Source organism: Anopheles stephensi, chromosome 2 (genome assembly GCF_013141755.1).
Source record: "Anopheles stephensi strain Indian chromosome 2, UCI_ANSTEP_V1.0, whole genome shotgun sequence".
Taxonomy (NCBI): domain Eukaryota; kingdom Metazoa; phylum Arthropoda; class Insecta; order Diptera; family Culicidae; genus Anopheles; species Anopheles stephensi.
Window position 1 is genome coordinate 85,183,642 of NC_050202.1, and position 11,123 is coordinate 85,194,764.

Sequence of the window (11,123 nt, forward strand, 5' to 3'; positions counted from 1 at the left end):
TCAACATCTTTTTCATTATATTATAATCGACTGAATGAGGCGTTTTTCTCCACCAGCTCTTCCTTCTTCCTCTTATTTCCCAAAGAACGCGAATAATTCGATTACTGACTGCTTCCCGTCTGGCTATGCAAACAAACCCCCGAATCCGTAGCAAAACAAAACACAATCCAAAATCCAATTTATTAAACACACTCGCCCATCCTTGATGCAAATGCGCTCACGGACCCGAAAAAGAATAGGAAAAGTGCTGGAAAAGTATTTCAAAGTAAGCGCACCGGATGCAACCGTATCGCGTAAGGTAGGCAAAAAATGCCCTGCCACCCTTATCGTTACGATAACTGATATCCTTGCCGGTGGGTTGGCTTGAGAGCATCTTCATAATCTTGTACCACACACACACACACACACACACACACATATACCGGTACAACCAGTCTATCTTTTTATGCAAATGTTATCAAAGATTGAAATATGAAAAAGCTCAACCGTCCCGCCCCGGCATAACGCACCGTAACGAATCGGATAACGGAGGGACATTGCGCCAAACGCTCGTGGGGGGGGGGGGGGTGGGGGGGGGTGAGCAAAGGCGTATAAGAAAGAACTTCATTTTATTCACCACAGTTCTTGAGTTGGACGGAACAACAGTAGCCGCATAAGATCCCTCGCTCCCTAAAATCCTAGCTGCTCTAGCTGTGGATAAGGGCGTAAGCGAATGTTCCTTAACCGAGTTTGAGGATGAGATGTACAACACCTGGCCATCTTTAAAAATGAGACCGAGGGTCGGCTCTGTAAGCCATCCATTGTGTGTGTGTGTGTGTGTGTGCTTCAACCAGCCAGCAGACGCTTCCCGAAACAAACTCCGAAGCAACAACCCCAAACAGCCAAAGGCCAATACTTTCCGTGGAACCAGAAGCTGGAAATAATCTGTCCGAAACCACCCTTGCGAGCAGAACTCTCCTTATGCGTCGTTCTCACCGCTCACCGTTTCGCTTGCCATTTGCGCTCTGCCGGCAAATGATATTTCGATCATATCAGAAATTAAATATAATCCGATTAGCTTCCCATCATCGTTGCTGCTCTTGTGCTCCGTACGGATTTCCTTCCGATCGAACCGAGAGGCGGGAGGGGGGCTCGAACGTTTGGGGAAGCAGCGAAAAGCACACACAAAAAAAGAAACGGGCGGGTGATTATGGAAACTGTCTGCTTCCTGGGTAGGAGAGTGGAAAATTTGTCTCTAAATCTCTTTTTGCCTCACCTCTGCTTATCCCCACTTGGCGTAGAATCGATGGGTGAGCTCCGTGAATGTTTCGTTTGCCAATTGCAACCGTTCTCAGCTCAGCACGGCTTAAGTCAGCCGAGCTCCATTTTCCACCCCGGCTGCTTTCATGCCGGGGTGTGTATTGTATTGAAAGCTTTTAATGGGAAATGTGCGGATCATTTCATCACTATGGCTCGAAAGGTTGCTTCTGATTGGGCCAATTATCTCCGATCTGCGGGCCGGGTTTTTTTTTCCTGATGAGTGACTCCGTTTTGCACCTGTTGACGCTGACCGATATCTTGAAGGTAAATCAACTCAAAAGCGAGCAACATTTCATCATCTTCGAGCCGATTCTGATTTGTTTATTGTTTTTAAGCTCTCCCAAAGTCTATAATTGGACCGCTTCTTTCCCTCAATCGAGATCGCTTATCGCTCGTGCTGTTGTTGTTTTTCCAGCGAAACGAGCCACTCGGCACCGATCGATTGGAAACATTCTAGCGCAGTTTGTTCGCAAAATTAAAAGAAAAGCCCTTTTGGTTCAGGTGCTTTTTCACTTGGCACAAACCGACCGGTTAAATTTCCGGTTCTTCATTGTGTACGTTCAACTCACAGGGAAAAAAAGGCTAGCTCCCAAGCGCAACTTGCCGTTGCACACTATAGGCTACGGCTCTTGACGCTGTGAGCGCTCTCGATTCCTGGGACCAGATGCCGCCGAACATGCAAAGCCTCGGGGAAGCCGTTTTGGGAAGCCATCCGGGTATGTGGTAGGTTCGATCCGTACCGACCAATACGTTGACCAACCCAACCTAACTTTTCAATCGAGAATGTGTTCAAAAACTCACATCCGCAAGAGTTGGGGTACCCCGACTGACGATGACTTTTCCTTGATCCCTGAGTCTCGGCAGAAAATCTCCGGGATCAGTTACTCGAGTGCTCGAGGATTAGATTTTCCACTCGAGCGAACTATTAAGAACGGTAGTTTCCCCCTTTGCGCCGGCTGTACCTGGGTGATACGGCGCTTGTGGTTTTTAGTTTGCTGTAGTGAGTTTTCATTTTTTTTTTCTTTGCTCTAGCGAGGATGCAGGCGGATTGGACAGGGAGCGAGAAAAGCTACCATTCAGCTGGAAAAATGTGCTCTTCATAATCCTAAGAACGGATGAACGAGGAAAAGCAGCTTAACCGACGGACAAATATGTTGCACAGGACGAACGGACTCGGATGTTGACTTCGTTTTGCTGGTGTTAGTGTCAAACGTATGTGTTTAGGAAGGATTCTTGTTGATGGAAGCTTGTCGAATTGAATCCTTTTAAGAGCAGACTTAGAAGCTTGTTAAGGTAGAAGTAAATTGATTACTTTTCTTGTAAAAGCCTTTATTTTAAACTAAAAACTGAAGAAAAATAATGCTCAGATGTCGTCCTCCAATAACCAATCCCTCGTAAAGTGAACCACCGCCTTGTCAGTAACAAAGTACGCAAAACATCCCCCTCTTTTAACTGGAAAAAGCAACATAAAATCATCTGACATCTCCACTTCTCAAGCTACAGCACTTCTCTCAAGCTCAACAGGAAGCACCCGGTCGTGTAAATAGCAAACAAAATAAAAAAAGATATTAATAAAACAGCTACTCCGGGTTTTCCACTCACACAAACCACTCCACAAAGATTAAATCCCCAATCCAAATCGTTCGGCTAGGGGCTTGTTTACTTAAAGCAACTGGCGACCTCTCGCTTTGACCTAAATATAGCGTTATTATCCTTCTCGAAGCAATTCGATACTGTCGAAATAAATTTGCCCACCTCCGAGCCACCGAGCCGCCTGGCTGTTGTTTACATTTCCCTGGCACCTGGCGACCTGGTGGACGCGTTTAGACGCATGTGTAAGGGTAATGCCCTTTTTGCAGTGTAATAGCTCCCTAATGGACCCGATGCATGTAACCCGATCCTCCCCGCTCTACGGACGTGCAGCAAACCGCACAAAGCACAGGGAAACAAAATGGAACACAAATTCGGTATCATCCAGAAACTCTGGCGGCGGTGATGGGTCGGGGTTTTTTTCCACGGCTCTCCCTTCGGTTCTGATTCATTCATTTATTACACGAAGGATATATTGTTACCAGGAAGGATGTCGTAGCTGATCCCTGCTTCTCCAACAGAACAGGAAGACCAATCAGTGGAAGCAAACGCTCCAAGAACTCGGCTTGATCAAACAACAGTTGGGCACGGTTGGGTGGATCGGAAAGTAAAAAAAAAAATCAATTTCCTTCCCACAGTCCTGTTGCTTTGGTAAAGTTTAGGACTGGATTTTTTTTCTTTCTCTCGTGCATCTCTCTCTGTGTGTGGACGTTGTATGGCTTGTTGTGTGCGTGTTTTACCTTCGATGACGATATTTACGATGTACACTTCTTTTTTTTTCCTTCCGCCAGTGCCTTTGCGTTGGTTCCGATTTCCGGTTACCGGTAAAGGTGCGCCCGCTGGACGACTGATTGCCGGTGGCAGGAGGTAAGGCACGGCCACCACCATCGTTTGCACCCGAAGGCCCGAAAAAAGCCCAGCACCGCTCGCATTTCCAATTTGTTCGAATGCCGGACAACGCAAACATCAAAAGGTAAACACACCGGCCAGTTTCGGTCAGATTAAACCGTTTGGCCCTGCAGGCAGGATGTGGATAAACTGTTCGGTGCGGTCTGGGATAGGGTCCGGACAGGGTTGCCCGGTTCCGGTTGGGAGGAAAAGAATAAACAAATTCCTGTTACGGAAGCTCACCTGCGTTGGTGAGTCTCCTAACAGTGGTGAGCCTTCTAACCGAACCTAGGCAGGTGGGTTTTTGGTAAGCTTTTGCAATCTTAGCCACCCAAAAAAAAAGAGGTCGGTCAGTGATTAGCAATGAAAGAATTTGGTTTATCGAGCTATAAAGAATGTTTCCCAAATCAGTGAGAAGTGGTTTCGGTACGGGTACGGGACTGTAATACTGATTAGGCGATAAGTTTTTTGGTTGGTAATAAAAGTTATTTCCTAATTAAATGGTGTTGTTTTTGGCCTAGTTTTTCTTGTACAATTAATTTATTATGTAAATCAGTTTATCGTTCTTGGGTTTGTGGGTTGTTTAACATTAACATCTTTGAATGGCCTACGATTCAAAGTAATAACTAGTGTTGTTCCTTCCGAATGATTTCATAGTATTTAAGGTAAGGTAGAACTCATATACACCGCTGAAAGTTGCCCAAAATCTCAACTCAACCGTGATGGTTTGTTGTTCACGACTTCTTTTTTCAAACGAATGATTATTCTTTCAGCTAGAAAGCATGCTAACTACTGGTCACAATACAAGCTTTTCCTTCACAATTTCGAGTACAAAAGCAAAGTCAGTAGCGAGGGTTCATTCAGCCGAACCAAGATAATTCCCCCCCGGAAGCATGAAGCTTACTCAAATGAAAAATCAATCAAACGTTGACTCCCCATTATTGCCTAGGTACCGGATTTTTGGTATTTTGAAAAACAGAGTTCATAGACAGGGCACTCCCCCTCAAAAAAAAAAAAACAGGAGCAAAAACTCTGGAGAACGAAATTGACAATATGTGACACAACGCATCCGCACAGGCAAGAGTAACTAAGTCGAGCGCTTCTTGTGTCGTCCGTCAGGCGACTGCTAACGAAGACGAGGACAGTATTGTATCAATTAAAAAGTGTGCATACATGGCGTGTGTGTGCGTGTGCTGGTTGATCGCTCCAAATGTAACTACCCTTACCGGTGTGCATGCATTCAACCGGAGTTGATCGGTCTTTTTGGCCCAATACACAGGGCCAAGGGCAGGAGCTTTCGTCGTAGAGCGCAAAGCATTTGCAGCTATGACACGGCATGAGCATCCGTTCAAATGTATCAACGAAACTTTTACATACGCCCCGTTCCGGTTGAGAGCCGAGCCGAGACAGTGGAAAGCTTTCATAATTGACTTGTTTTTAGTTCGATTGATTCGATTTGTCGGTTCAGAAGGTTTCGGCGGCGAAGCGGGGTTTGGATTTGCTCGCCCGTCGGTGGTCCAATGTAAATTGAAAACTTTATCTGTACGGTTAAGCAACGGTGGTGGTGAGTCGAGCTTTGCCCATTTGCCATCCCTCATTCCACCCGAAAGTGGGATCCAAACCAAAAAATGCAAAACAACGTACAACACAGCGTATGCAGGGTGCGGATATGCTGTCACCTTCGTCATCGCTGTCACTAAATTGATCACTGGAAAGACGAACGGACGGACCGACCGGTACACATCGGTAAGCTACACAGACAGACGGAAGGGACACACAGGTTTTTTTTTAATCCTGTCGCGCTTTTCCAAGGAATTTGCCACTCTCTCCACTTTCCCCAAATCCCATGGAGGCGCCTGGTGTTTGACGCGAGTGGAAGAGCTATCGGGTTGTTTTTCTTTCTTCTTGCCCACGAGTGGTCACCTACCAATTGCTGGATTTGCTGGATGATGGAAAGCAACGAGGAAACAAATAGAATCATGCCGTTGCAGAGCATGCTAGCAATTTGGCGCAAAAGCCACCATTGAAATGCCGGCCATTTCAAAAACGCCAGCAAATGTTGGATTTATTTTGACTACAGCTTTTAGTCCGGTCGAGGCTTCCGTCCACCGAAATCGACCACCAGCGGGATTGATGCTGATGCGGATGATGATGACGATTCAATATCGCCCGTTGTGACGATGCAACTTCCATAAGCGGTTCCGGAAATGTTTACACTGCACTCGGCAAACGCATTCAGAAAATCCCGCCTAGCTTTTGCTGTTTCGAGTGCCGATGGAAGGCATTTATTTTTTGCTTCTTCTACTGCCAAAATGTGAGGTGTTTCAAGCAATAGAAACAGCAAACAAAAATACCAGTGCTGCTAGTAATGTGATTTTAAGGCAGCTTATTCGTGGCTGCCTTATAAGGCAAAAAGTATTTTAAATTAACATAAACAGCTTTCCACTTCCATACAGATTTCCGTGTAGAATTTAACACGAAGCATCATGATAAGGTCCCTTCCTGCTGGTTGAGAGCTTTTCAATACGATTGTCGTACACAGTCATCTACATCTTGTACAGCTTGTACAACCCGTGAATGGGCATCGCTTGTACGAATCCTTATCATACAACCGTATACTTCAAAATATGTTCACGTCAACTCGGTAAATGTCAAACGCAAGTCCGGCCTCGAACCGACCAGTTCCAAGTATTCTAATACCTTCAGTACGAGCATCATCATCATCATCATCATCGGAAGCATCATAAACTGCGCGAGGTCATCGCGCCAACGGAATTTTCTACCGATGCTTTCCAACCCGTCCATCGAACACAACAGCACACGCTCCGGCCAGGTGCCTTTCCAGCAGCGCACATACAGCAACCCCCAGAGAGACAGGACCTATCGATTGATGTAAGACAAAGTGACAGATATCAAAATATCGGCCCGAGCACCGGAGCTTTATCAAGTGCGACGTGAGACGACAAGCAGACAAACAGCCAGTAAACACACATATGACAGCTTCCTCCAATCCCCGGCTCGTCAGGGTTCAATGCACACAAGTCACAAAACCACAAGCCACGACGAATAGAGAACGAGCCGATAGAAGCGTCACCTCGGGCATAGACAGAAACACACGCACACGTCGAGAGTATGCAGCACGGACGCCATAATAGACAATCTGGAAAATTCTCTCTCCCTGATTTGATTATACATATTTCATCTGCAGTCATTCATCCATTCACGAAACGTGTGGCACTTGAAGCAGCGGTACTCGCACACACACACACGCACATCACCAGCTACCTCTTTTCAGGCGGGCGAACAATCGTCCCAGTAACGAGTGGCATGTGTCTTGACTTCTAAATCTGTCCCAGAAATCGTACTCCTTCCCTGCAGCCGAGCCTATCCTGTCGATCGTGCAATGACAGTTGACACAAAGATTCGGAGACGACCGATCCCCACAAGGAAGCCCTTTTCAATGCATGTGTGTGTGTAGTGAGGAAGGTTCACACTGGACATTCGGATGCACAGTGCAAACACATCCCGACGAGTACCATTCCTTTCGTAACCTTTCATGAACCACCGACAAACCGACCACGGACACTCGGTGTGGTTGCGGTCGGTGCGCCGGAAGTGAATTTACGTCCAACCGACACACATCATAAGGCATCCGAATGTCTACCAAATTTGAAGTATTTCTCTTCCCAAACCCTTTCTTTCGAAGCCCCGTGTCCTCTCGTGCCCGGTGTAATATCACCGGCAGGCCTATCGACCACAACCATCATCCTGCCTGCACGTGGTATGATTTACTCATCTGTGTTCCTGCCAAACCCGAGCCAGTTTTGTCCGGGGAGTGACAATCAAACGATGCATGATAAACCCAAACAAATGGTGCACTAAGGAGTCGGTACGCGTGTGATACGTTGCCGTACCTTCCCCCAGGGGAGCGAAATGCGAACCGCTTGCAACTGCCGCAATCTGGGAACGTTTGACATCGGACGGGTTAGGGTTTAATCCGGTCCATTTGCCAATCATTTACTTCTTGGTCAAGGATATTGTATTCGATCGAGTCGGGGATGTTCAGAGTGTATTGTTGAAGAATTTCGGTTGCCTAAAGTCGACTGTACTAAACAGATAATTGATAGAGTTATAAGCGTTAGGTTGAATTCTTAAGGTTATGGCAGAATGATTTGACGGTTTTGAAGAAATAAAAGAGCTCTTAGTACTCACCTTACTATCTCACTCATATTTTTAGATCAAAGTGTTGATTGTTGTCGTTCGTCGGTTGCTGCAAATTCTGCAAAGCTGTTATAAATAATTGGCCTCCATTCAACTTTTCACCACTTCTACCATGAATGATTCATTCTGCGACAGGAGTTCGTCTACCCGATCAGACGAGCATGTAGGTCTGCTGTGTTTTGCAATTAAAAATGAGGACACCTTATCTTTAACCACCCAAACATCATCGCCGCATTTGTTTATCACCAGCTTCTAATTTTAACTTTTGTCCCTTTCGGCCAATTTCGAACCGATGAGCATCCTAACAAAAACACGTTTTACACAGCAAGTATGGCAGCAGGTTCTAGTTAAATATTCTCTACAAATAACGAGAAAAGTGCAAAATAGTTGCACAATGATTACAATTGAAGCTGAGCTGAACGGTTTCTTCGCTCCACAACAGAGACAACCTCTTTTCCTACGTCACGGTTCGCTACAATCGTTGGAATTGTGCCGGCAACCAGTATAATAATGGCGTACGATCGATGGCAAACCGATCAGTCCATTAGAAGCCATCGATCAGCCATGGCCGGCGGAAAAGGAAGTTTGTTTGCCATTGGCACACTGTTGCTGGTCTGCGCGTTGACAGAATGGACCGAGGGCCGCTGTGTCCGCAGACCCAGCCTAGAAGTGGGCCGAAAGTTGCGCGCATCCCGGGCACGGGTTTCATCCAAGCCGGGCGGTAATGGTGCCAGAAACGCCAGACCGTGGGAGTCCGGATTTGGCTATTATAAGGAGGGTGACATCATGGAGCCACCCCAGCGTCAGCGGAATGGTGTCGCACTGAGTGCCTTCCCGAATGCTCGCTGGCCAAACGCAGTGATACCGTACGTGATTACGAACACGTTCAGTAAGTAGATCAGGGGTTTCGGCTTGTTTGGTGGGAAAAGGCTGCAGGTGCTTTAATGGGCAACGCTTTAACCTTCTTGCAGCTGCTGACCAGCGGACGACCATTCAGTCGGGCATGGCACAGATCGCTGCCGCCACGTGCGTCAGGTTCGTGCCACGCACGTCCGAAGCTATCTACCTGACGGTCGGTAACGGTGAGTCGGGCTGCTGGTCGTACGTGGGACGCAGCACACGCAACACCGAGAACCAGGTCAACCTGCAGAGCCCCGAGTGTGTGGACATCGGAACGGTGGTGCACGAGCTGATGCACGCCATCGGCTTCTACCACGAGTTTACGCGCCCCGACCGCGACGAGTACGTGTCGATCGATCGTACCGCGCTGGCGGCGGAATATCAGACGGATACGTTCTTCCAGGACAACTACGCCAAGATGGCCGCCAACGAGGTAGTGCTGTACGGCAGAGCGTACGATTACGGTAGTGTGATGCACTACTCGAAGTATGCCGCTGCCGCGAGCCGTACCCGCCCGGTCATGAACAACCTGAAACCTTGGACCGGTGACTTTGGCAACGATAATGGTCTGTCACCGGCGGACATTATCGATATCAATTATATGTACTGTAACAGCACGACTACTAGTACTGCTGCTGCTGCTGCCACCACTACCACCACTACTACCACCGCAAGACCGGTAACCACCACGACTACCACCTCCCGAGCGGCGACTACTACGTCCACCACGACTCGGGCCGCCGCTACTACCACCACGACCACTACTCGGGCCCCAACTACGACCACCACCACCACCAGGGCAGCAACGACCACTACCAGAATCCTGACCTTTCCGACGCTCTTCCCGAACCGTACGACCGTCTTCACAACGCTCATTCAGGTGCCATTAACCCGGTTCCTGGAGGTGCTCCGGTCGCTCCCGCTGTTCAACCTGTTCAGCCTGGGATAAACGTTCGGGAAGGCTTTTATCAATTCTTTTTCCTATCAATAAATTCTGAATGTAACATACAAACACAGAGCTGTCTGTGTGAGAATTGAGAACATGAAACGAGACGACTGTTCCCTGTTGTTATTTGCAATTGCACGAGATCAGTTGTGTCAATAAAACCAACCTTGCTTAAACGTCAATTCGGCTGGATGTAAGACTGACGGGGATTGTTTTGAAGCTTGGCCGGGCGATGAATAAAGAAAGAGTGCTTCTATGTCCTCCTCTAAGCCGTCTTAGAGTTGATATAAAAAGACAAAGTTTTGCGTATCATGAGACGAGATCTTTCTATAAACACGTTCCAAAATATTGAGGTTCAAGCTAACACTATTGAACCGCAGAAACATACTCGTCTTGCCCGTTTGGAGCTGTGGTAATCCCTGACACGTGTGCATCCCTTTGCCGATAACTTGTTCTGCGGACATTTCCATCGCTCGAGTAAACATTTGCATATGCAAAGAAGTTCAAAAGTCAATCCAAGATGGGGTCAAACGTGCACACGGTCAAATGCAGTAAGTTTGTTCTGAAGATTATCGGGGAAAAATCAAACCAAGAGTCTCATGTTGATGCAGCGCTGGAAAAGTTTTCCATTATACCCAAGCATCACACCCAACTTGCGCGTGAAATGAAAGAATGGCGTGATTTGCAATATTACACAATAATTAACGAGATTTTGCCGTTGCTGCTGCTCGCCTAATCGCTGGCATCCGGTTACTTTCGAGCTTTCGCACAACCGGAGCAAATGGGAAAGCCAAAAACTCAGGCAGTCTGTTTCTATAAAACCACATATTAGCAGCGGTGGTTTTTGTGGAGCAAACCTGCCATCCACGATGACAGGATGCAACGTGTTCGTGAATGCAACTTGCCGTGCAGTGTCGTGGCATCGGTGCCGTCGCAAGTTTGAGACGTTTCTTCGCTCAACTACACACCACGCTCTGCCTTTCAACTCGGCGTTCTCGGAAAACCCTTGCCAGCGCAAGCAAGGAAGCAAGCGAGCTGAAACCCAATCCTGAAAACCTCTAGTGTTTTCGGCTGGCGGAGGGATGTTTGCAGAAACTGTGCGTCCTATGCGTCCTTACTAATCCCTGTTTACAGTGGTAATAACAAACGCAAACACTCCACTAACACGCATCAAACCACATGCCCACACAAACACACACACACACACACAGATACTCACACGTAACCGCGGCTCCATGTTGTTCCCTGCTCGGTGTAGGAACTGCAGCAAGACCTTCAA

At 47.4% G+C, this 11,123-nt stretch overlaps 1 protein-coding gene across 1 annotated transcript; it reads left to right on the plus strand.

Annotated features, from left to right (window-relative positions):
• Nucleotides 1-8,536: 8,536 nt before the first annotated feature.
• Nucleotides 8,537-10,026, plus strand: LOC118503383 (zinc metalloproteinase nas-14-like). Its single transcript, XM_036036584.1, has 2 exons — nucleotides 8,537-8,887; nucleotides 8,970-10,026. Exons 1-2 carry the CDS (start codon nucleotides 8,563-8,565, stop codon nucleotides 9,845-9,847), a joined length of 1,203 nt encoding a protein of 400 aa, XP_035892477.1. The 5' UTR covers nucleotides 8,537-8,562; the 3' UTR covers nucleotides 9,848-10,026.
• Nucleotides 10,027-11,123: the final 1,097 nt, after the last annotated feature.